Below are 26,600 nucleotides of genomic sequence, written 5' to 3'. Positions count from 1 at the left end.
TCTGCCAAGATTTGGCAATGTTATAATGTTATAAACCTATGGAAAAAAAAAATCTTTAAAAGCCAGAACTGAGCACTGTCCTTCCTTTGCCAGCTCAAGGGTAATGGGATGTTGTACTCCGGGAGTAATTGAGCGAATAATTACGTGCTGTTTGTTTGCTGAGTCTGCGGTTCCGTTTTCAGTACGAAGCTTGTGGATTTCTGTGTTTCTACATGTGTTTGTGTGATGAAAGTAGGGCCAGCTTATTAGTCTCAGCTCCTAAAGCGGTAAGGAGATGGTTTGCTTTGAACAAGGACTGCAGGATTTGGCCCTCAGCTTGTAACTCAAACCTCTGTCCCTAATACAGGATTTTATTTTTTATGGACCTGGGGCATGAAATAAAATATGGGAAGTGCCTTTCTCTCCTTCCAGGAAAACACAGCAATTAGTCAAAAATAATTGTTTCTATGGAACTTCACATGCCCAGGTATTCTTCTAGTTGCAATCTTGTGACATTAGCAATGCAGATAAAATCTCATGTTTTCATCTGTTTGGATCGAGCCTAGAAACAGTGGCAGTCTATTTATTTTTATAGCTGCTGAACCTCTGTTAAGAGGTATTATGCATGGTATTTGATTATTTTTTCCCTCTGCCTTTACATCTTCACATCCCCATGGTTACTGTTTGATTAAACTTTGATCAAAGAAAAGACAAATTATGGTTTTAGTTATTTAACCCTGTGTGGAAAGGGATGTGGGTAAGAAAGTCAGTTCTAATTCATGCAGGCACAAAATCTGAAATCCTTTTTTAAGTAGAATTCTCACTTATAGGAAAAAAAACCTTGGAGTTTTTAGAAGACTACATGTGATACTGTCTTTCTTTTTTTTCCTGGTATAAACTTGTCATTCCTTGTTTTTTTCATCTATTGACTAGAGTTGCCTGCTTGAAAAAGACTGCTTTAAGGCTTGAAAAAAGCCCTTATGTTCAATGTTAGTGGCATTAGGCAATCGATGCTTGATTAGAAAATCAAAGCCGCTTCTTTTTCAATCTTTGGAAATGTTCACTTATTTGCATCTGTTCAGGCTGAACGTCAAAGGTAGGGCAGATTGATTAAATCCTTGCAATGCTGAGCAGCTTCGGTGTATTGCTAGAAGAAAGAAGTGATGCACCCAGAAAGAGAGGATTTGAGCAGCCCTGTGCTGTTCACATATCCATATATATTTTTAGACTGTATGGGGTATCTTATATCGGACCAATTAATAAATCCTCAGCTGGGTTTGAGCATCAGCAGTGTACTTTTTCCTGGTCTGTAAGGAGCCAGCTCAGATTCAGGGCATGCTTCTTGCAAGGCTTAACTGAGCAGCAGTCGGTCCGGGAGAGCCAGCCGGGGAGCCTGTCCTCCGATGGGACCTGTTCGGGTGTTTGCCTGTGACTTTAGCGTTTACATGCTACAGTGCAACCCGGCCAGCTCTCCTCTGCAAGGGGGGTGCCTGGGTCAGGTATTGTATTCTCAGCTGCTTCTAACAAGAATGAACCATTTGGACTGTAATTTCCACACCAGATACCTGGCTCAGGCAGAGCAGTTTTGGAAAATTTCCAAGCCATTGTGGTTCGAGGGTATTTTTAAGACATTACCTGGGGAAAAGGTACGTTGGTGTATTGGACCAGAGAGCGACAGAGGGATTGCAGCATAGTTTAATAGGCAAACATAGCTGGAGGCAGGCTGTAGAGCTCAGCGTGATGGTCTTGACAAGTCTGGTTTTAGGAACCAGTGATATTCATCACAGTGCTTGCACTGGCAAGGGAAGAGCAAACTCCTGTGAAAGCAAGGAGTATGGGACCCCATCACAGTCAGTGCTGTCAGTACAGGACTGTGCCAGGCTGGGTGGAAAAGAGGGATTCTCATCCATTTAATGGTGATTGAAGTGCTTGGAAAGAAGCGCTAAATTTGGTTGAAACCAGGAAGCTGGCAGTCAGAAAAAGCAGAGAGGAGCAATTGAGGGAAATAGTACTACTGTGACAAAATTAGTCACAGTCAGGAAGGTTGTTTGAAATATAAAATAATCCTGGGATAAGCATCAGAAGCACTTAGGGAAAAGTCCTTCAAGTAACATGGAAAATGGGACAGAGAGACAGAAGGCAGGGTTTTGCTTAAGCTGAGGCAGCTAACAAGCTTGACAGCAACCTGGCTAGTTCTTGAAACTGGGAAGTGTGCAGGAAGTTTGGACTCTTACTTACACGTATAGATTAGTGTCATAGTACTAAGAGACCTAGAAATGAACTACCTATTCATCCGCAAGGGGAAAGAGTGACTGGGGATTTTGTATCCACTTAAAGAGGAAATTGCACTAGAACTGTAGACCTGTATCCAGTGAGCAATAACATTTGATAGACAAACAGCTGATTTGGACTTCATTAAAAGTGACAAAATGTACGAGGCAGGAATGCATTTAAGAACCATGCAGTCTGTGGCAAGTTACAATAGCTCCCTTCCTCCTTGCACAGATCGGGCAACAAATGTCTTATTCACTTTTACATAACAAGCAGAGCTTCATTAATCATCTGCTCCAACAACACAAGACAAGTATCTTGGAGGTGTCTCAGATGAATTATAGTTGAAATTCATGGCAAATTTAAACACAGGTTCTTAAGAAAGTTGTTAAGATATGATTTCTATGTGGATAGATGACCCTCAGTCTTTCTCCTTCTCTCCTCTGCCCTGCTTAGCTATGGTTTGTGACCCAGGGATGACAAATAATGACATTAACTGCTTAAGGAATAACTTGCAGGATGACTCAAGAAACTAATCAGGCAGGGATCAAGCTCTCTGGCACTTTCAGACCACTAGTTTTTACACCGTGTGGGAAATGGCATCCAATTATCCATAATGAATTCCTCTGTTGATGCAATGAGATGTAGGGCACCAGGAGAAGGAAGAATATTGCAGCCTTTGGAAGGGGGCAATCCCCACCAAAAGGCAGTTCTAGGCTAACTCCAGAATACAAAATAAAGTGAATGAAACATAATGCTCCAGCTAAGGACAGAAATGTGTCATGCCAGCTCTGTCGCTGAGGCAGCAACAGAAATCTGCAGAGCTGTGAACTGAAAATTGTTTAGAAATGGCTGCAGTAGCTCTTTTTATGTGCCCCAAACACAGAGCTTACTAGTGTATATTGTTACAGTCAATATCTAGGACTCTGAAGCTGCTGAACCCTTAGTCTAGTTCTCCTGTCTTTCTTCTCTCCCTAAAGCTGAGGGCCCAAACTTGCTGAACTAACAAAAGTGCTGCTCGGTCAGAAGTGCGGCAGACGGGGGTGCCTGGATGATCTGTGTAGCTACTCGCCACTTCTTCTGGTCATTGGGAACAGAAAGACAAAGAATGGCATTTACCTTCAGAGACTTCTTTGACTGATGTTAGTACTTCTTCAAATATATGTAACTGCAAAATGCTTTACGGAGCCTCTGTGCTCTCCACCTAGGTGTCATACAGTTCAGATTCTTACCAGACAGGGCTGCATGCATACGCCTGTTTCTTGTTGGTTAGCCAAAGGAAAGTGACTGGAAAAGTCAGTTTTAAAAATGTCTTAGGCTAGCTGTGCCCTTCCTTCACAGCATTGCTGGACAAATGTGGGAGAGAGTATAAATGCCTGATACTTGAGAAGCAAACAGTAAATGATTGTCAAATAAGTCATTGAAATAAAGGCAATGAGAATTCTTGGCACTTACTGTTCTCTGCTACAATGGTCTGATGGTTATATGCACCCGGGACCACACAATATGCACATTCATAATGCACTTACAAGGGCTACTCTCGGCTTTCTTGAACGTGGCTGCCTCCTGCTTCATTGCTTATCCAACCTTTCTCCATCCTCTAAGGAAACTTCTGCAAGTTCCTCCACTTCTCTCTGCCATCTCCTGATTCACCCATGCTTTGGCACTTCATGGGTGTCCTTTTCCTTCCAGCACCCAGAAATTTTTTGGTTCTTCCTCCAAGATCCCAGCTCAATGTTTGGAAGGGGCTTCTAAAAACCCAAGAATGGTCCTTAAGGGGACATTGCCAACAGCTCCACAGCAGAACCAGAACGCTTTCTTTCCACCTACCCAAGCACATGTGCTACAGCCTGGAGTAGGAATAGATATATTTACAAATTGTGAATAAAGTAAAGGTGTTCCAAAAATGAAACCAGAGTGGTGAGAGTTGTGACAGCAAAAGTTGCCTGTTGCACACAACCAGTAACGAGGGAATTTCCATCATCAGAAAGAAATGCAAAACTGCACAAACTGGTCCAACTCCCCAGATACTCACAGGGCTCAGGTATTATCGCAGCAGCTTTATCAATATTGCAAAACCACGGTGATGGTTTAGGAAAAAGAGGAACCTAGAATTTACCAGAGCACAAAAAAACCTCTTGAGACCATTTCCATTTTAGCTTGCCCATATTTCCAACCCCTGGAAGAATATTTTAGAAAGAAGAGTACTTAATGGACTGTGGGAAGTATTGATGCAAGAGCACAAATACTATCTGGGAAGGGAAAAATGTTTCAGCCTCCTGCAACTGATAGTGCAGTGACGGCAGCTTGGGTTGACAGAAATCACGAAAATAACAAATTATTCCACTGAACTTGCAAATGAATCTATGAAAATAGTGGAAGTGTACGGGGACCCCTAGAAAGGCATTTCCTTTGGTTATCTGAGCGAAGTTACGTGCCACAGCTGTAGTACTGTAGCTAATGCAGGCGCAGGCTGGACTGTGGACTATGGCCCATTAGTTCTCAACTTGGCTCAAACACAGGCTGGAAAAATGGCAAAAAAGTTGAAAAATATTTGGTTTGGAAGGGAATTTAGATTTGAGATGACTGTCCCAACAGAAAAACATCAAGTAATGAATTTATACAGGGTTTTTAAATTATTAATTTTTCTTTGGTTTTCAACAGAATTTGATTAATACAAAGATGTCTTTTGGTAAATTTGTAGTTGGATTGAGTGAGATTCTTGAGATAGCAAGAAACTGGGCTTGGTGACTCTGGAGATCCCTTTTAGGTTAATGGGTATAGCCCATACATATTGATAAGACTTGGTATATAAATAAATAAATGATTTCTGGTTGATGTGTGAAGTCATGCTAGATCTGACAGTGAGTTGTCTTGAAAGCTCCTTCATTTGGGTGGATAATGCTTCGTGAAAACCTGTAAGGACTGCCAGGGGGTCTGCTGATGTTTAAAGTGTGGGAGCTGCGGCTTCATTAACTTCCTTTGGGGTTAGTGTGGAGAGTTGTGTGGAGAGGTGGCAATGGGAGACCTTAGATCCAGAAACCAAACTCTTTCTCTTTCAGGCCAAACAAGCCCCTTTATGCAGTGAAAGCAGCAGGGGCTGGGAGAATATGGGCATTAGACTGAAAGCAGACTAAACCAAAGCTGCTGGGGGTGACTGTTTGCAGGTGAGTGTGTTGGAGCATGGAGGGTGAGGAAGACATGACCTCAAGAGGGAGCAGAAAGTTTCTTGGGCTCGGCGTTGCTGGAGTGATAATCAGTTGTGACTGGGCATGCGACAGGAGGCAATTTCTTTGCTTTGCTCAGGAAAGCAATCTCTGCGTACAGCACTGTAATAATGCTAGACTGAGAATTCGTCTGCTTGGTATCATGTAGAAATATTATCTTTCAAGAGCATCCCTATGAGACCCCACATCCTGCGTGGCTAACCACATTCAGGTGCAATGAGGCAACGCGGTTTTCCATGTGTACCTAGATTGTAAACCCATTTTTTTTCCTGCTGACTTTGTTTCCTTGTTAAAGATCAAAATTTAAAAAGTGCAATGCATGCTGTGTGCACCTGCTAGGACAGGGAGGAATTCTCCCTGGGGTGTGCTCACGGCGTTTCTACATCGTTTCTCTGAAGAGTCTGTGTCCCTCACAAAGACGCTACTATTGCAGGACATGAACGGCTTACAAAGGCTCACCAGAGCACCAAGCACCTTTCTAATTAGTTCACCACATACAGAATAATTATAGAAAAAGAAGGATGAAAGCCCAAGTGAGGCCCTTGAAAAATGCCACCAGGTCAAACACGGCTGCCATCTCCTCCTCTTTTCCTATTGACCTGCTCTTTCATCTCAGCATTAAGTGCCCACTTCCTTTAAATAGCTTTTTATCCTAACCAACCCTCCTAACTCACAAAGCTGCTTGAACTTGTTTATTTTTGTTGACTGCCTGCAACAGAAGGCTTTAATGCTTCATTCCTTGTAACTGAGTAAGCTTTCTGGACTCGGCTTGCATTGCTACAAGCAGCCAGGCAATGGTCATCTGCCTCAACAACGCTGACTTGGCTTCTTCAGCCAGGAACAAAATAGTCTCCATGAGTTTTGGGAGTAAGAGAGGGTGAAGGAGAACAGTCACTGAAAGTTAAGACATGGTCTACAATGAAGAGCACATATCTTGTACCAAACCCTAACAGGGAGAATTCTGCTTCATTTATCTGCAGACTGGGAAAGCTGCTTGATATTCTTCCTCCTCGGCAGAAAATAACAGTACATAAAGCAATTGCATTATTAATTCAGATGAATAGTAGCACACATCCCTGCGTTATATAATTATTTCATTAAACTGAAGGATCAGTTTAAAACTTCATTAAAATCTAACCCGCAGAAAGTAATATGATTCCATTGAAAGTTGATTTAATTAAAATCTGTAAGTTAGGAATATGAAGATGTGTATTAGCTCTAGATGGTCTCTGAAAGCAGCATCACCCAGTACCTTACCCCTCTACATGTCATGCGTCTCAGCGAGCAGGGGGGAGCAGACAGGCACAAGGAGTTTTTGGGGTCCCGACCCAGTAAAGCTCAGCAATGCCAGCAATAAAGGTGGCCTGCACGCCGTTGTTCAAAATGTCCTCAAATTAGTCAAGCAGGGTTTCCATATTATCAAAATAAGTATTACTTGTTCAGTTCAGTCTCGAGAGTCGAAGGACCAAATTGATTCTCTGAACTGTGAGAAACAATGGCTCCGAGCCAAAGCCCGCTGAAACGAAGACAAAGATCCCCCGCTGACTTCAATAGCTTGCTGGATCTCACCCAAACTGAGTAAATGACAAATTTTTTTCTGAAGTGAGGGTTGTTTTTTTTTTTCCCTGTGGCAGCTTTGCACAATATTTTCCATTGTGGCTACCTTCATTCATACGCTCCTGTTCTATTTGCAATTTCAGACTCGTATTGTTTCCAATACTTTATAATTTTGCATTGTCAGGATAGTTTTCTCTGTGGTTTCACAGAGTGAATTGACCTACTTAAAATTAAAGGTTGCCAGCATAAATTAGATTAGGTTGGTCTAGTGATCTGAAAAAACGCTGTAACGTGCTGTGTTTGTCTTTATTTCTGTCAGTAAGAATGGCTGGGTGAAGAGACAGCTATTAGAGCTCCTCGGTTTACACTGTTGTAATTACAGGTCTGATGGTATCCAATTAGGATGCAACAAGACCAAGTGATCAGTTATTTCAACTAGAAATATAATTCCACTGTTTTATTTTTAGCTATGAGATTTCACATTCCATTTGAAATGCATATGAACCTAGTTAGTAATAAAGTAGTACTATTACTGACGGTGAGGATATTTCTACCTTCTTCAGACCATCTAGATCATGAACTCTTAACCCTGTGATAAAAAGAATATCTTCTCCCAAGCTCTGGAGATTGCAGGAAATGGATATCTTGCTCTCCATATCTTAGCAAGGTCCAAGGTCTCTCGTTCACGAGGTACGGATACAGCAGGCCAGGAAGGGCTATGTATGTCACCAGCCTCATCTACCAACAACCAACTTGACTCTTCCTAGGCACAGTGTAAAGACTTTGTGGCTGAGCTATGGCTGAAATAAAGGCTGGCTCAGTCTTAAGCCTGGTTTGCTGTTCTCTTTTCATATAGCGGAAAGCAGACTGATGTCTCTTTGAGAAGGATATGTTCTCCTGTCAGTCCTTTTGTTTCCGTAAATACCTCTCACCACCCCTAAGAAAGGACAAGAGGATAATGGCTATTCATCTTGAGTGAAGCCCAGAAGCAGTTCACCTTGGGAACTGCATCACTCTTTACAGGCAGGATCCCTGCAAACGTCAAAGCAAGGTCTATTAATAATAATACATAGGTAATAATTAGTAAATAACTGATGTTGACATTGCCATTTGCTGCTGCATATAGCTCTGCTGTGTGCATGGTAAGCCAAATGGTTGGCTCCACTGGCAAAAGCTGTACTGCTTTTTGGCTTGTTGATATCTAGCTGTTTGTCACTCCACTCTCTAATGCATGGGTGTGTAAAGATCGTTACACTGAGCTGTAGGATACCAACACTTCTCCTATACGTGGGAGCAATTCCCCACAACTCTGTATCAGACCATAACTCGTCCTTCTCAAGCCAATTTTTAACACAGCTGCAACCCAAAGAGACTCTATTTTGTATCCATTTTTCAATGTGAAAACTGTTATTGTTTTAAGCCTGTTTTCTGCTCTTTAGTATGCTTTGCTGTTTGTTACGAAGAATTCAATATCTCTGTCAAAAAATGCACCTAGGAATGGGGTTTTGCATTGTTGTAGAATGCTTTTATTATTTTTGAGGCTATGGCTGCATTATGGGTGTCATCTTAAAGGTATTAAAACACTTCAGGCCTGCTGTTTTCTTCCTTCCTTGTGCATAGTCAGTTGCTATTTTGAAAAGAGAGGAGGGAGAAAGGAATGGATTGACTGAGGATGGAAAGATTTGGGGCAAAGAATAGGGAAACATTTTTTTCTTGGTTTTTCTTTCAGACGAACCCATCTTGTTTGTGCCATTTCTGAGTGGCTGCGGCAGAAAGTTTCCGCTTCTCCATGGGGTCTGCATTGTCTTAGGTTTCTACCTCAAATATTTCACCAGTTTGTGCTCCTGGGATCTCTCCACCTGAATGCCACGTAGTCCTCACTGTCAGAGAGAAGCGCTGATGAGATACCTGCCCCTCATAGCATCCAGCACTATGCAGCAGTGATTGCTATAGAGTGTTGTGCAAGATTATCAGCTTCTCTTTATTTTTGGTAGGACTGTTTTGTTTCCATCCCTATATCCCAGCAGTGTTATTTACCCCCCTCCCACACTTCCTGGCCTCTGTACTCAAGAAACAGCTTGATTTCTTTGGTTGGGCACACGTTGCCTCTTCTTCAATATCAGCAAGCTTAGAAAATGAAAGTCTTCTTTCCTAAAACAAAAGAATGCACCGGAGCATGCTCATAGCGTGTTTTTTCAAGGCTGGGATAGTTGGAAGAGGGAGCTTTACAAGAAATGGGCATGGGAGCACCAGGGCGGATTTTAATGATTGAACCTGAAATTGACTGAGGGCCAGGTAAATATGCGCTAGCATAAGGCAAGTTGTGCTGGTAAAAAAATCTAGCATAGTCGAAAATAGAGCTGCTTGGAAGTTATTTAACAACGCACAGCACACTGCAGTGGTTCAGAACAGCCAGGAAGGAGTGTCTCAGACAATAAATGCTGGAGTGGAGTTTAGGTAGGTGTGAGGTATTTGTCCGCACTGAATAGCATTAGCAGCTTGTTAAGGCCAAGTGAATAATAAATCACTGATTTCAACAGACTTTACTGTTTACTAAGTCCTTACATTTAGATTTACACAGTGAACCGGACTGCCAGAATGCATCTTGAGTTAGTGAACTGATACTCCTCAGCTGAAGAGTTAGCTTGATTTATGTGATAAGTGGTATTGCACACAAAAGAAAATCAAGGTAGTTTCCTCATGCAGGGCCCTGCATGCTTCAGTGCTTGCATGCACACCCCCTGTTTGCACAATTGCACAGAGAAATTCTTGGCTCTGGTCCTCAGGTTTCCTGAAGAAGGTATAGCAGGCAGTTGGAGATACTCCTTTTAAGGGTGAACCCCCCCACTATCTAGTATCCCCACTGAAGAGATCTTGTACCTATTGAATCTACAAACCGTCAGGCTTATTTCTTCACTCTTGACATACAAATCACCTCACTGTGCATATTCCAGCAAACTTAAAGCTTACTTGTCCACAGCCTTCAGGATCCATTCAGACAGCAAAAGCTATCCAGATCCCAGCACTCACATCAGCACTGCATTTTGTGCTTGAATGGTTTAACACTTAACACTACGAAACTTAATTCTGAGACAAGTGCTTGGAAACCCTGCCCAAGGGACAAAACCTACATTTGACCCCCTGTATTCCCCATTTGCCTTTCTTGACTCATCATCTCTCCCGAAAATTTCCTTTCCTGACAGTTCATTACCTCACCGGAGTGCATGGTGGACAGCCCTGTCCAGAGTTTAAACAACGTGAATCATGACTCTGCTATACCTCATGCTGTCTATGCCAGCTGGCTTTGCATATTGGCCTGCCCTATATTTTTATCTAAGCTGCGTATCCATGCCATCAAGGCTGCTTCACAGCCTCTGCTGGTAGATAGACTTCGTATTATTGAAGGGCTTAGGGTCACCCACTGGGCACACTTGCAGACCATCACTCGAGTGAGAAGGAAAAGTTACCACTGACATTCTGTTCTCTGTTTTCATCCCTGTTGCATTGTCAGGAAGCCAGGAGATACACTTGATGCTCTCTTTTGGTTTTGTATGCAACCAGCGCGGAAATACGGGAGAATAGGTGGATGGAGCTGTCACTAGGGGTACCATTAAGGCAAATATTCCCTGACTAACAGTGTTGCTTCTGTGTGAATGTAGCTGGAGACAGCACATCTCAAAGAAGGTTGATGAAAGGTTAAATATTCTTCCTTTCCATAACGAGCCCCATGAGGTCCATAACCTCTCTAAGGTTGCTACAACAGAGTGAAGAGCATCATTGCACACTTCTTTTAGCAGCCCTACGTCTTTTCCATGAGTGAAAAGGGTTTGTTGTACAGATCAGATGCCCCATTAGTATTGTTATGATTTCTTGTCATTCTGACATCAGTTGCATTTTTCCCCTTGTGATGTCTAGAATACATCTAGTGTTGATTTTTTTCAGTCCAGCAACAGCTTAATCTTCCCATCTCACTACAATAGGAGAAAACTAAGATTGCTGGGGGGACGTTAGTTAATAAACACATTGCCTGTAGTTCACAGGGAATTGATGCATTTTTCTGTATTTAATGGGAAGTTGTTTCTCACATTGAAATATCCAGGCTATAGTGGTGGAGAAATTCTCAGTGTGCTACAGATAAATTCACACTGAAGGAAAAAAACCCCAGGAAATGGTTACTACTTTAAATGAAGAAGGACAATCCCTATTAGGCAACTTCATCTTTTTTGTTTGACTTAAAGCTGAAATCTAAAACTGATTCTCCACTCCCACAGGTTTTATATTTATCCCATTGACTTCAGTGGAATTAATCCTAATTTACATTGGTATGAGAACTGGATCACGGAGGTCTCATTATTCCAGACTGTAACCAATGACCTGGTAGAGCTTTTTATTTTCTGGCAAGGAGGATGCTGTGAGGGTTGAGAGATTGTTCATGCCACAGACAAGAAGATGAGATAAGGCAACGCAAAAATAAAGTCCTTCAGATTATTTCATTCCAGGGGGCTCATCCTCACAGGCCACAGGGGACGGCTTCACATTTCCATTATGCCACTGCATGCCTGGAATTGCGTTCTCCAGGCATTTTCTCCAGAGTGCTAAGAGAGCTCACTGACAGTGCCCGGATACACAACATACTCCTGGCAATGATAAGGTTTAGTTCTTAGTCTCTGCCAGCATCCCTTTCCTCTCCTCATCCTTTTTCTTTTAACACTTAGGGAGAATAACGATGTTTTTAAATCAAGTGGATAGTCTAGAAGAAGTTAGTGGTGAGCAAAGCAGAGGGCAAGCAAGCACTGACAGTGAACACATAAACATTCAGCCAAAGCATCCTTTTTTTTTTTTTCTGTTTGCATTTTACTGTACTGCCCAATGAAGACTCTGGAACATAAAGTGGTTTGGTATATTACATATTTATATATAAATTACAGCTGGGTTACTCAACCTTGGTGGTAGCAGGCAGCAGCTTGCTCTGCAGTTGGCCACAAGGGGAGAAGCACTACCACTTCCTCTTCCCCTACCCTGCCTCCGTCCCCCAGGCTCTCACTTCCCCAGGGTAGGATGCAAACTGCATTTATCTGCCCCACACCACCACTGATCCACAGCTTGCAGGCCATCAGTGATATATGTATCACCACTAGGAACCTCTGCTTCAGTTCATTTCCACCCTTGTGCACCACAGCCTACATTCACTGTGCATTTCTCTTCGGAGTCCCACCCTATTCCATCTCCTCATCCTCTCCCGTCTTCCAAGCCCTCCTGACAAAATGTTGCACTTCTTCTGAGCCAGCCGTTTGGTCTGACCAAAGTTAGGCTGTTTCATCTGATCTCCTTATCTCCTACAGGTGCAATTCAGCCCTGCCCTCCTCCCCTGGCAGATGTGTTCACCTTCCCACAAAACCTTTTCCTTCTGTCTCCTTACAAAGCATTTGAAGGCAGCTTGGAAAGTTACCACTCTGATTTGACAGCGTTTCATACTTAGCATGCTCAGGTCTGAGGCAGTGCAGGCTACATCTAGCTCCAACAGCGTGTGTTTAGACTTCTAACTATACACTGACATCAATAAGGGGAGCCCAAACAGCGATCCAAAGCCTAAATGTTCCGCTGGCACTGAGCTTTGGTCCTATAACAATACTCTGATTGAACTTAACCTTCCTTAATCCTTCCACCAAGCCAATGTTTGTCCTTCCACCGTGGATGGCAAACAAAGAATTTGCATTTACAAATAATCCATCTTGCAGGAAAAAAATAATCCCTCTGAGTTCCTGAGTTCTTTAACACAAAACATTAGTATCTTTGCTGAGGGGATAAAACTCCATTCTTGATTGAGAAAACTGAAGAAAAAAGTGTTTGATCTGATTGACACAGCTATTCTGGTTGCATTGGGTAGTATGTTTAATCAATAAGCTTTGCCCTTCAGAATACGAATGCTTATCTTGTACTTGCTGCTTCTCAAAGTACTGTTTGCTATAGAATTATTTGTTTAATATGATGGACAAATATCTGGCTTCACCAAGAAAGCCTGAAAGTCACAGAGTGTGAACAGCGGGAGGACTATTCTTTGGGAACCTGGGTAGGGTGGCTTACAGGTAATCGCTCCTCCCTTCATTTCTTAGCACATCTGTTAAACATGTTGTATTTTCTTGGACACGGTGTCTGAAATGGCTACAGAGTTCTAGCATAGTAGGAACTACGCTTTGCAGATACTAATGAAGACCAAAACAATTAACATCTGCATGTATTGTAATACTAAAATAAAAATCAGGTGTTTTGGGTTTTTTTGACTACTGCCACTCAGCTCAGTAATATCTTTCTGGGGGAAAAAAAAAAAAAAAAAAAAAGGAAAAAAAAAAGAAGTTGTAGGAGATATAAATATTTACATTACCATTGGAAGGAGGGCTGCTATGTCTGGATCATCTCTCTGAAACACTACAGACCCTTACTGAAGATATAATTATTGAAGATGGAAGCACTGGGGCTAATGTGCTACTGAATTTGGAGTAGGTCATTAAAACTTAAGAATGTCCTGGGCCAGTTTTCCTTTAAAGTTTAATTTGAAGTCAATCACGATGAGTAGTTATTGGTGCAAGTGATGAAAAAAAAAAAAGTCTTTATTCTGGGAAGTTGGATTATAATTTAACTATTATTCCACCAAGAGACTACACCTTTGCGTAAAGAGCTAGACAGAAAAAATGGTCGTGGTTTTTCAGAAAATGTCCCACATGTCTTAAAAGAGGCATAAGGTCTTTAAAAAAACACAGCATAGATAAACAAAGTGCTTTGAACAAGATATGGAAGCTACAGAAATATGACATTATGTTTGTTTTGGCTGGTTATTGCTGCATTCATGAATATTTTTTCTACCTGTTTTAAAATGAATAATGCTAATGTAGTTTCTCAACAGATATGTGATGATGTTGGAAGGCTGAAACAGTTACTGAATATTTAATGTAATTTAAAAGTGTTTTACTTACTGACAAAGGCTATTTCCATTTACATAATTACTTTCAAAAAAATCTCAAAATATATTTGAGGTGATCCTACACTTAAAATACAGAGTTTGGAAAACAAACAAGAATTTGACTAATTTTTAATACCACCTGTGAAGCAGGTAGTGGTATATTTTTAATAAATACAAAATTGTACATGTACATAATTATTTACAGTTCATGCAAAGAAGCAAGTGAGAATATTCTGTTTGTTTATTCAGAATAAAGGTGTTATGGGCTTCATACACAGCCCTTGTGGAACTGAGTATTTCTCAATATTATTAGAAACAACTGTTTCAACATAAATAAGAAAACTGTCAGTAAAACACAGTTTATAAGCATTATAGCCTTTGGAAATAGTTACCAGTCTGGGTCCAAAATAAATAAGGTCTACATAATGCACACATGTATATGTACTGTGAGTCCCTCTCTAGGAAGTTTTATACCTGTTACTCATTTTGAAAAAAAAATAGTAATTGGTAGAGAAGTGGCAGTCTCAAAAATAACGTATGCTTTTACGTTTCAGGAGAAAGAGATGGCTGAGTGAAAGAAATATGTTAATATTGGCACCTCCACTGAGAGAATGATGGCAATATTCTTGGGGAACACCTAAGAATCCACAGAGAGGGATATTGTGAATATTCCAGCTGCAGTGCAAGCCTTGATGAGATAAAATAAAGCGTCATTAATACTACTACTCCCGGAACTATTTTATTATTTTTAATATATATATTTGTTTCTTTGCACGGATTCTGGGTGTTCTGGAGTATTAAGCTCTTTGAACACCATATCTGAAGAAAGGCTGGAATTAGGATGTGAAGGAAGGGGCTCTTTTTTTACCTGGGGACCTCACCGCCAACAAAAGCCTTCTCTCATTTCACCATTGTGTCAAACTGGCACGGTGCGTGCGCCCTGCCTGCCTCGCCGATGAGCTGCAGCGTGGTGGATGGAAAGTGTTCATTTATCGCCTAGACAAGCTCTAAGAGGCTCTGCTGCAACTTGCACTTTTGCTGAGAAAATGCCACATGCTGGGCTAAGTTCATTTGTACTCAAACTCCATTAAAGCTAATGGGCTTTCCCTGGGGATGAAGATGGTTCCTTGAAGCTAGGCGGAAATGAAAGATGACATCACTTAAGGGACCTGAGATATGACTGAAATGAAATACGAAACCGTTTATTCCTGGGGCAGGAGCTGGTTTCCCTTTTCCAGCTTATCTCTTGGCCTGGAAAGAATGTTATAGCATAGGATATCCATACCTTTACCTAGGCTGGATAACAAACCATGCACTGGGAAGCATATGCTTCCAGACTGTGTGGCTTCCTCTTCCTTCAGCCCGCTGCTTCCATCTCACTCTTGCTAATCGGTCTATTGGATAAAATCAGCATTATTTTTTTTTTCCTTTCTTGCCCCAGGTGAAGCCTTCTTTTTTTGTTGTGTTTGTTTGTTTTTTTTTTAAAAAAGAGCTAATTCTTTCTTGGTTCTCAACCTAAACTCAGTAGTGATGTATTTGTTAATAGTTAACGGAAATTCATCTGATAGCTGGCTCTTGCCTGGGCATATTTGATAGTGGGCCATCAGCTAGAAGTGCAGGCAGTGTTGGCCTTCAAAGGTGTAGTCTTAGGTTGCAAGACTCTGGATTCCTCTCCTACCTTTTCTTTACTCCCTAGAGCTTCCTCAGTCCTCCCAGAATTTGTGCTATAAGGGTTTCTGTCCATGTCCAGGCTGCCGGAGCACCCCTGTCAGGAAACACAACAGCGGCATGGAACACTCGTGCTCAGCGCAGACATTCAGATTCATTTGGTGGTCCTGAAAGGGTCAGGCTGTTTGGCTTCTCCATGAAAAGTCATCCTGTCTTGGTATGTCTCCAAAATGCCACCTCCTGGCTCACGCAACACAGAAATTAGGAATGGGAAGGGAGTTTAGTGTTAAAGCCATATGTCAGGACAGCTCTGAATACTGTCCTTTCCAAACTTCTATTGGAGCCTTTTTGAAGTGACGCCTGACTTTGTATGTTGAGGCAGCATGAGCTGATCCATCTTAGATGATACCCAGCGTACAATGTGCCTTTATACCCCAGATGTAAGAAAGTGTGACTTTTCAACTCATACTGTATATATAGAGCCTTGTGTATATAGTTGCCTCATTCAGTCTTCACTGTTGGACAAAGTGATGGCTGTGACATCTCCTTAGACATCTGTGAGCAAATTCAGTTAGAGAGTGAGTATCTGAAAAATGCGCCTCATGGCTTCAGATCGGTTGGCACCAAATAGAGACAAAAAGAGCTATCAAAATCAATGGTCATTTAGGAAGGACTTGTACAGGCTGCTTCTGAGTACACAGTGTCACTCAGCGTGTGGGAATTTGCTAAAGTTTACAGTCACTCCTTACATACAGCATATGACCTGGGCCTGAGAGGACGTATGATTAACAGTGCCAGCTGGCAGCCACTCCTGAACTCCCCAAAGTTCACTGCATGGAGATAATAACAGCCTGATGACATTCCACTGGGCAGCATGGCATCAGGAGGCGGGCGAGTTTCTTCCTTGAAGACTATGACAACAGGGGAGTGCTGAGTGAAGGAGCTGTGTGTTGCAAGGATGCACTAATCATTTTTAAATAGGCAGCCCACAAAAGGACAGTGGGAGGGTACACCTCCTTCAGAAATCCTCCTGGGAAAGGTCTGTCATTCAGAGGGAAATAGAAGGTAAGAGTTCCTCGCGCCTTATCTATTTTGATATTCCCCTGAGGACTGAGTAGCTAGCTCTCCTATAAAGCAAGGGCAAGAAACCTTGGTAAACCCTGGTCCCAAAGAACAGCTGTGCCTCCCTCCCACTGAACACAGTGCATGTCCAGCTGTGTTAAGGGTGGAAAGGGCTTGGAAAAGGAGGATCAAAGCACCAGGACGAGGTGGCAGTGACGGAAACACCCAGGGCATAACTACACCAGCCACCTGTCACGGGGCTGGAGTGGGCAATCAGCTCCACTCTGGTCTAGGACCAGCCCTGAGACTTTTGGAAGACGATGGCTGATCCTGGGCTGTTCCCAAGCACGCTGAGGAACCGGGGAGCCGGGCGGGAGCGCAGCCTTCCCCTGAAGTGCCAAAGCTGCCGGCAGGGGCTGAGCCTGCCCCGGCAGGGCCTGTCGCCACCCACCAGGCTGACAGAGGCAGCTGTAGAACCGCAGAACGGTTTGGGTTGGAAGGGACTTCAAAGATCATCAGGTCCAGCCTGCTGCCACGGGCAGGGACACCGGCCACCAGCCCAGGCTGCTCCCAGCCCCGTCCAGCCTGGCCTTGAGCACTGCCAGGGATGGGGCACCCACAGCTGCTCTGGGCAGCCTGTGCCCGCGCCTCGCCGCCCTCATGGGAAGGAGTTTCCTCCGAATAACTCCCCTAAATTCACGCTCTTTCAGTCTGAAACCACCACCCCCGTCGCTGCAGGTAAAAAGTCTCTCTCCATCTCTTTTACAAGCCCCCTCTAAGCACGGAGAGGCCGCAGCAGGGCCTCCCCGGAGCCCCCCGGCCCCTCTCCTCAGGAGGGGCGGCCCGCGGGAGGGACACGGAGCGGACGGGCCCGTCCTGTGCTGGGAGCCCGGGCGGGTGTGACGCGTGGGGCACAAGGGGAGGGCCGGCCCCCCACCCGCACTCGGCCGTGTCGAACTCCAGGAGGCTCGCACGGGGCTGCTCCTCCTCCTCAGGGCCGCCGGCCCCGGGCACCCCGCGCAGCCCCTCGGCGCGGAGCAGCCGGCGGAGGGCGGGCGCCATCACGAGCGGGCGCGGCCCAGGCGGGGCAGCGCCGCAGCCCGTTACTCGCCCCCCCCCCCCGGGTCCAGGGCTTTCCCCGCCGCGCCTCGACGCCGCCGTCCCCTCCCGGCCGGGCAGCGGGGCGGTACCGCGGCGGGCCCGGCCCCTCTCCCCGCCCTCGGCGGCGCCCGGCCTCTTTGTGCCGCCCGCCCGGGCGCCGCGCTGCCCGCCTCCCGCCTCGCCTGGCTCCGGCCGCCGCTGCCCGCGGGGATCGGCGGGCCAGCCCGCCCTCGTCCTCACCCTCTGCTGCGGGGCTTCCCCGCCCCCGGCCCGCTCCGCCTCACACCCTGCCCCCGGCGCGGCTGCCGGCCGCCCCTTCCCCCGTCAGCCCGCCCTGCCCGCTGCCCCGCCGCGCCGGTGGCCGTGGCCCCCCCGGCGCTGGGGATGGTGCCGCTGACAGCGCCCGTCCGCGCCTGAGCCGGCAGGGCGAGCCCGCCGCTGTGGGAGGAGGAGGAGGAGGAGAGAGAGATGAACCGCTTCCAGCCCGGGGTCGCGCTGCTGCTCTCGCTGCTCTGGGAGGTGAGGTGGGCCGGGGCGGGGGTCACCCCCCCGGGGCGGCCGGCGGGGGGGAGCGGGCGGCCCGTACCCAGCGGGGAGCCGGGCTGGGCGAGCCCCGGCTGCGCTGCCGCGGGTGCCGGCCGGGTGCCGTTCGCGCCGGCCGGGCTCGCTCCGTTGGAGCATTCCCTTGCGGGAGCGGACGAACAGCCCGTCTGCGGCGCGCTGGAGCGGGGTGACGCGGGACCGGCGGGCAGCACGGGCTGCTGGAGCTGGCCGCCTCCCCGAGGGGCGCGGAACGTGGCGCCTTTCAGGCAGGGTTAAATGGAAAGGGTGTCTGGTAGGTGTCTTTCGGTTTTATTTTAATTAGCCTTTTCGTGCACAAAACGTGCGTGGCGAGCTCGAGGTGCCGAGGCGAGCGCCCGGGAGGCGCCGGGGCGGCCGCGGCCGGCGGGGTTCAACTTCGCGCCGCGGCGGCGCTCGGCTCCCGTGGCTGCGGACAAGCAAACAGCAATTAATAATAATAATAAATAATAATGTAAAAAAAAAAAAGGCAGCTTACGTTAATTGGAGGGTGGATTTGTGCCATGCAGTTATGTCGTGGGTCCGGGAAGCCAGCTCCTTTTTTAGCAGGCGCGGCTGTAGGTGGTTTCTGGTGGAGAGGTGTCCCTTGGGCTGGGGTCCGGCCATGGGGCAACGCTGGCCATGGGGCAACGCTGGCCAGCAGGCTCCCATCCTTGCCCCGACACCTGTGGTGGCAGGGTGCTAGTGTGACTTCGCAAACACCCGTGGACTTCTCCGAGGTGCCCCCTTACACCTGTGCAGCCCAGAGGCAGTCTGGCTGGAGGGGTGGAGAGCCGTGTTGCTTCTGTGTTGGAGCAGTCTGGACAGAAAAGGAGTTAATTTTTTCCAAAAACCAACATACCACCAAACCCATACATGGAAACCAGAGCGCTGGCTGTGTAATTTTGTTTTTGGTAATGGATATAATTCATGAAAATGATGTTTACTACATGTTTATGCCACCTACATAGATGAACAATTTCTGGTATGTTGCCCACTATGTCATCTGGCATCATCCTATTAAAACACTCAGATCGAAATCACCATTTAATGTAAATAAATGTAACTCGTTTCAAGTTAATCGAGCTGTGTCTCGTTACCTCAGTTGTAAACCTGGCCCAGAGCCTTGCCTGCGATTGCTCCTTGATTCTGCAGAAGCTGTTCAGAAAGCACGAATGGCAAAATGTCGATTAAATAAAGCAGACACCAGCTGTTCCCAGAGGGAATTTGTTCATCTGAGAGTGTGAAAGGTTCTGCCCCTCCAAGATGTATTTGATTAGATGTCTCTGCTCTCTTAAGGTGTGTTCTGTTGAGAAAGAACCTGTGTGCCTGACAGAAGTGATTTGCATAAATCCTCTTTGGATGTAGCCAATGTTGCTGTTATTTAAGCTTTTACACCAGTTTTAATTGTGGGATGTCTTTTTGGTTTGTTTTGATGCTTTCTTTTAATCTAGAACATTTGTTTTGCCATCTGGTTTTTTGCATTTTTTTTGGGGGGAAGTGCTTAGGATACCTTTTAAATGAGATCCTATGCAAGTAAGAGGTATTGCAGATTGTTTCAAGTTGTATTCTACAGGAAAAAAAGGCCCGGAAACAGAATGCTGGGGGTTTAAATAACTGAATTGGAGACATCTGGTAGTTTAGAAGGTTTTTGGTATTTGAAACTTTTGCTGTCTTCTGCATTGACTTCCATATAGGTTATTATCTGAAACAGTTTTGTTACAATTATTTTAAATCTATTTGCAGCTTTGACCTGATCTTATTTAATCCTTAACAGTGTGATAATGATGGTGGTGGTGGGAGCCATTTAGTCCTTCAGAGCAATTTGTGGTAGTTTACTGATGTTTAAAGTTCTCCTTGGTTAAATTACCCAAAATGCTTGTTGGAAGATGTTCATGTATTTTTTTGTCTGTGTGCATTCAAAACACCGTTTCTGGTTATATTGATGAAAGGAATAGTCTTTCACAAGAAGAAAAAAAAACCAACAACCCACAAACAAATAAAAACTTGCATCAAATTGATGGTAGGTGTTAATTTGGATGCGGGAGTGTTTCTTTGTGGCTGTCGGGCTGAAGCCTGGTCAGTAGCCGACTGTGCCGTGTTCCTGTGGGGAAGTGATGGTTTGCTGTGCTTGATGGAAAGGCAGAAGATGCAGAAGAGGGGCTGAGGGGCAGGGGAAGGCCCTTGTGTGTGCTCATGGGTGGTTTCACAAAGGCAACTGAAGGCATTGCTATCGAAGCAGGATTTACATGTAAGAGTTTGCTGGCTCTCAATGTTAGGGTGTCATCCTTTCTCTGTGTCTAGGAGAGCCTGAGACACACTACAGAAATGTCCAGAGCACTGTGGTGGTAAGAAAGGGGGATTAATTCTGTGTTTTCTTGCTGGATGAGGGGGTTCCACCATAACCACAAAGACTTCCCATGATGGAAGAAAAAGGTCTGATCCCAGGACCAAGCAGACTTTGCTCTGAGATGACCTTGATGTTATGGGAGGAAAACCAAAGATGTCATGAGTTTTGCTCACAACTTAGTCACGGTTGAACAGTTTAACACTGTAAGCTAAAATGAGGAACTTTGCAGGTGGATAACCTGCAAAGGTAGTCTTGGTTCTTTCAGGAAGAAATGAATGCTGTTGAATCTTCATCCATCTTTTCAGATTAATTTGGCTGCTTGGAGGTAGCAGTGTGGTGTTAACCTCAATTGCCTGAAACGCCCTTTTTCACTGGGAACTTGGGTATCTGGTAGATCTGTAATACTGGGGTATGTGATTTCAGCATTCATGAATAGCCAGTGGTCTCACTTGCTAGTGTGACTTGTGGTTCCACTGAGAGGACTGTGTTTTGTCTCAGTTTTGTATGAGTAGATGGCTCTCAGTTTTATGGGAGGCTTTGAGGAGGGCCTCAAAGTGGTGTCTGTTTGGGGTATGTATCAAGACTTTCTGGTTTTATTTCATCAGACATTCCAAGGGCTTTGGCTGTCTGAGCTTAAATGTGACTTTAACGAATAGTGATGTTTTTGGGATGGGGAAAAAATAAAACGAAACAAGCAGCCCGCCTGCCCCCATGATGATGAAGCAAGCTTATTTTCAGCCTGAATAAGGGCACCAGAGTATCTCTGTGTAGCTTGCTTCTCAGGCCGAGTGCTTGCTTGCTTTCCTGCAAGCTGCAGAAGTGCAGGATGGAGGAGAGCTGGGTAGCTGAAGCTCAATTCAGGATTGGGGAGGCTCGACTTGGTTGTTTAAGCTCAGTAGAGGACCCTGCCTGTGCTGTGGTTGTAATAAAGAAGGTGTTGTATTGTAACTGCTGCTGAGTAACTTGCTGGGTAGCCTTAACTTCCAACACCGTCAAACAGTTTTAGGTGCCTAAGCTTCTGGTTGGCCCATGTGGTGTGTTCAGGGAAACCAAGGAGCTAATCGAACTGCCTGAATATTTAAGTCAAGCTTATTAGTGCTCTGTGTTAAGGTAAGCTGAGGCCTGTGGTAGTTGCTGTAGGTTGTACGAGATGTGGGTGAGAATCCCACCAGGAAGGTTTCCGTATCACTATAGAAGATTTAATCGTCACTTTTGGAAATAATAGCATTGATATTTCTACACGCTCAGTTTCTCGTTTCTAAGAATTATAATGTGGATGCTGATAACTGAATGTTTGGGAAAAAGTGATCAGTGTAGTCCTCTTCTTGTTAATTTGTCAGATGAAAGATACTACAAAAGTGTCAAGTGCCTTTTTTAAAAAGAATGGACAGACATGTCATATGAACAACAAAATGTGTTATCTTGAAATAAAATTCAAACATACCTGACAGTCTGTCATACAAGATTTGTTTAAATAAAAGCAAAGTTGGCTAATGCTTCTCAGTTGGGTAACTTCTGTGTGGAGCTTTTTGGTGTTATTTTTATAAGTGGACTTCAACAGGACAGATTTTAGCAAATAAGAGAGACCTAAAATATCTGCCCTTCCTGAAGAGGTTTTTTTGTTTTGCTTTGGGTTTTTTTTTTAATTGTTGTATGGACAACCACATTAAGATGGGCAGTCTTAAAGAAAAAAACCACATACTTTGATCGCTGTAGGCACAGGCAGAGTTCAAGAAGTTGTGAGGATTATGGGGACCTGAACCCACACCCCAGTCCCAGTTTCTGGAATATTTTTCTATGCGTTAGCTGTGAGGTCCTTCTTTGTATATGTATTATAGGAATGTACATACCCTTGAACATACGAATGTGTGTGTACAGCAGGGTGGTTGTCTCTGTGATGTCCCTCTCTGTGGAAGCCCACTGATACAGTCACATTGATGTTCCAACTCTTGTGGGTGTTGTGTCAATGCGTGGTGAGAGGAATAATCCTGTCCAAAGTGATGGAGAAATGTCTATCCCAAAAATTCTGCAAGGGAGTTGTTAGTGTAGAAGTGTCCACTAACCCTCTCCTGCTTGTTAGTTGTAGTTATCTAGGGGCTTAGCAGATTAAACAATTTTGGGTGTCTTTTTCTTTTTTTTCCCTTACCCTCTTCAAGCCAGTTGGAAAGCAGCTATTGCATTGCTGAGTGAAGGCAGGAAAGAGCTTACTTGTGATTTATAGTTTGGGGATCCAACTGGTGCTGGCAAGTCTTCCCTGCCTCTTGACAGCAGCGAGATGGGCTGTGATTTCCAGGCGAGAGGACTGAGCTTGCACACTTTTTCTCACTGTGCTCCTGCTGAGGAGGAGACAGATTCGGTTCGCTGCAGGAAGGGGACTGTGGCAGTGCTGTTTGCATCCTCTAAGGGGAGGTGCAAATAGCTATGTGGTGTTTTTTTGGTGGGTTTGGGTGGTGTTTGTTATTTTTATCGGAAAAAGCATCTATAAAAACTGTTTATATTTTTTATAGCAGTCAAAAACATTTAGCACCTTCCATTACACTTTCTCCGGAAAAGGGAAGTCCTCCAACTCTCTTTTGTCTCTGTACTTCCCACTCAACTAATGCAGGTGTCTGGAAGGATGTGTTGAACTTGACCAAAGCAAACCTTTAGTCTTAGCTGCTCTTTGAAAATGGATTTGGCTAAAATCAGTGAAGAAAGGCTCGATGGAAACTCTCCTTGGTTTAATGCAAATTTATTTTGGTTTACTCCACTAAGAAGAGGCTTAGGAAAACTGGAATAAGTGTGCCCACATACAGGTTTGCACTGCTTATCTATGTAGGCTGGATTTGCAGGCAGGAACAGATCAATGTTTGAGTTTATACTACAGAATTTAAAACAATAAATTCTTATTTTTTGCTGAGACAACATGGCTACTGATATACTTTAAATTTGTTGTGATATAAAGTAAAATCCATATAAATAAAAAACCCTACAGAAAACTAACATTGAATTTTTGAAGATGCTGTATTGCTTTGTGTTTTGCTGAAGGCTTTATTGAAATCCTGTTAGGGTTTATTATGGAAATACAAACTTTTCTGACTAGCAAGAGGTGAAGCCTTTTTAAAACAATCTTTTTTTTTTTTTTTTTTTTCTTTGCTTTGATAGTGCCTTTTGGGCAATGAATCTTAGGTCTGTCCGAAGGCTGGGGATGCAGCCTGGGATATTTGAGCACTGAACAGTGCTTCCGAGACAAGGGAAAGATAAGGTCTTAGAAAGTGGATATTATCACTTTCCTGACATCAGTAAGGTAACATAGGAGATGAAATACCATGCCTGATATTCCTGGGGAGCATGGGATGGGAGTCTGGGTTTGGGGGAGTGGGGTCGAGGGGGGAGAAAGAGGAAAGCATTCTTTGAGAACAATGTATCTTGATAGGTTTCTTGCATATTAAATAGGAAGTTTTCACTGCTGAGTTAAAAATGTCTGTCTTCTCAAGTGTGTCTTCAGCTTTGCGCTAAATAGGTGTTAACTAAACCCGTGTTTTAAATAACTCTACTAAAAATCTCTTCCTCTTTCTCAATGACTCAGCTTTCAGTCTGGTAGATTTTTAGAAGGAAAGGAATTGGCAAGAAAGAGTTTCTAATCTGTGTCTCATCCAATGCAGAGGTGGATTGTTGCTGGCAAGGGTGGTCCCTAGCCCATTATTCTGCCAGCTCCTGCAGGTCTAGAATCATAGAATCATCTAGGTTGGAAAAGACCTTCAAGATCACGCAAGTCCAACCATCTAATATCTGTGCAGCCACAGAAGGATTGGATCATCCCACTGACTGAGCCACCAAAAAGAGGATGGGGAAAAATGTGAGAGGGGATAGTTTTCCATTGGTTCAGCAGAGGTTTGTGCTGTGGCAGCATCGTTAAATTTTCTGCAGGGGAGGAGGGGGAATGCATGGCTTGGAGCAAGGCTGCCCATTTTGGTAGCACATTTCTTGCTTCAATACATGAAGTGTCACCTAATGGGAGTCATAGGATTGTGTAGGTTGGAAAAGACCCTTAAGATCATAGAGTCCAACCATAAACCTAGCACTGCCAAGTCCTGCATTAAAACAAGTCCCCAGACAATAGTGCAGTTGTACTGGAGTAGAAGGCAATCATGCAGACCTTTTCCATGCGCTGTTAGAAGGGAAAACTAGTGGAGTCTGGGTTTTTTTGTTTTCCCCTGAAGGATGCTGTTAGATAAAACTAACTTTTCCAGATGGTGTCCTATCATTTCCCCACATTGCTTGCCAAGTGTCTGTCAGAACAGAAGTTCTCAACCTGGAGCAAATGACCTCACTGGCCTTTCCCATCTGTGGGGTGGGAGGGGGCTGTGGCTGGAGACCGTACCTCTGGGGAAGGTCCACCATCAGCTGGCAGCATGAGAAGGACCATTTTCCTTAAGTCCAGCCAATGGGTAACTGAACACAGCAGTCCTCTAGCACACCCTTCACTGAGTCTTTCTCATTTGGAGGTCTGAAAGAAAAAAAAGTATCTTTGCCTTTCCTTGGAAGTGACTGTGAAGTGATTAGGACCTTAAGTTCAAAGTTCAAAGACAGTGGAAAGTGGGTGTTTTTGGGGAATACTGAAGCAGGGCGGTGGGAGCATGCCCTGACTCCAGCCCTGGCTGCAATCGATCCTTCTGTAAGCAGCTTGTCCTTTCCAGCTGGAGTAGGAATGATGGTGTGTGTTAGTTGGCTTGGTCTCCCACCTCTGACGTTGATGGACATCATGCAGCTAAACAGCTGGCAATAATTTTGAGGGTGGAGCCTTCCTTCTCAGGTCTTGTGGTGGTAGAATTAGAGGTGAGGGTCATGGACCCCAAGTATACAGCCCATACCTGTACTTGCCTTGATTTAGTGTATAGGAAAGACAGATTTGTACATTTAAAGTATTTTTATGCCTTTCTAATTAAATGCATTCTGGTTGGTTTGGATCCTCCCTCTAGAGGAAGAAGAACCGGAGAAATCTTAAACTAAATTAATGTGAGAGGAACGTGAGTGTATGGGAGGGTGGCAGGCGTCTCATTGATGGCAGACCAGAGACCATGGGCAGCAGGTATTTCAAGAGCCTTCCACTTGATGTGGGGTGAGTATTTTATTACACGTGTTCATATTCTTCTTGGGCCTCAGCAGCACTGCCAGCCAAGGGGGGTGATGGTTTTGTAGACCCACCTGCTTAGCTCGGTCTTGCCAGCCCTGTAGTCGCAGTGATAGGCTTGTACTACCATGGGGTGAAGAGCTGGTACTGTGCCCATGATCTGGAAGGTTTAGTCATCAAGACATTAGGAGCTCCATCAGGCAATGTATACTAGCAAAAAAAAAAAAAAAAATTCAATGCCTGTAGTAATGAAGACAGGCTTGTTTTAAGTTGCTGCATACTTGGGGTTTTTTGCAGTCACAGTTGTGTCTTTCTGCATGTCTGATGGGTGTAGGTAGGCCAACAAAATTTGTCTTGTCTGTCTTGGTCTCAGTCTGTGTTTCTCCTTTTCTGGACAGGAGATGCTCCTTGACTCACCAGAGAGGTTTAGTTGTTTGTACTGTGCCGGTTTTAGTACAGTCCCTTTAGTGTCAACACAGCAGACTGATATCAAAATGCTGTGCTGCATTGACTCTTTGTTAAGGCATGATGGTATAACAGCCTAAGGGTCTCTACCTGGGGAATTGCCCAGGTGGAATTCAGTGTTTCATTTCTCTGTTAACACAACAAACTCCTTTTTGCTTCCCCCACGATATCTCCGTAAATGCGGAAGGTTGGTGCAGGCACTGCTCGCTGTGGCGGGTGACTGTAAGACTGTAAGCATGCTTTGGCTCTGGATGCAAGAACTGGACAAGGATGAGTCAAGCAAGTGTTTTC

At 44.6% G+C, this 26,600-nt stretch overlaps 1 protein-coding gene across 1 annotated transcript in view; it reads left to right on the top strand.

Moving 5' to 3' along the window:
- Positions 1–17,972: 17,972 nt before the first annotated feature.
- The window catches only part of VOPP1 (VOPP1 WW domain binding protein), a 65,338-nt gene continuing 56,710 nt past the window's right edge, over positions 17,973–26,600 (top strand). The window contains exon 1 of the mRNA XM_056334896.1: positions 17,973–18,342. Coding sequence (XP_056190871.1) covers positions 18,292–18,342 — 51 coding nt within the window. The 5' untranslated portion in view covers positions 17,973–18,291. The remainder of the gene's footprint in view (positions 18,343–26,600) is intronic.

Source organism: Falco biarmicus, chromosome 4 (genome assembly GCF_023638135.1).
Source record: "Falco biarmicus isolate bFalBia1 chromosome 4, bFalBia1.pri, whole genome shotgun sequence".
In the NCBI taxonomy this organism is placed as follows: Eukaryota; Metazoa; Chordata; class Aves; order Falconiformes; family Falconidae; genus Falco; species Falco biarmicus.
This window is presented reverse-complemented; position numbering and strand designations above follow the sequence as displayed.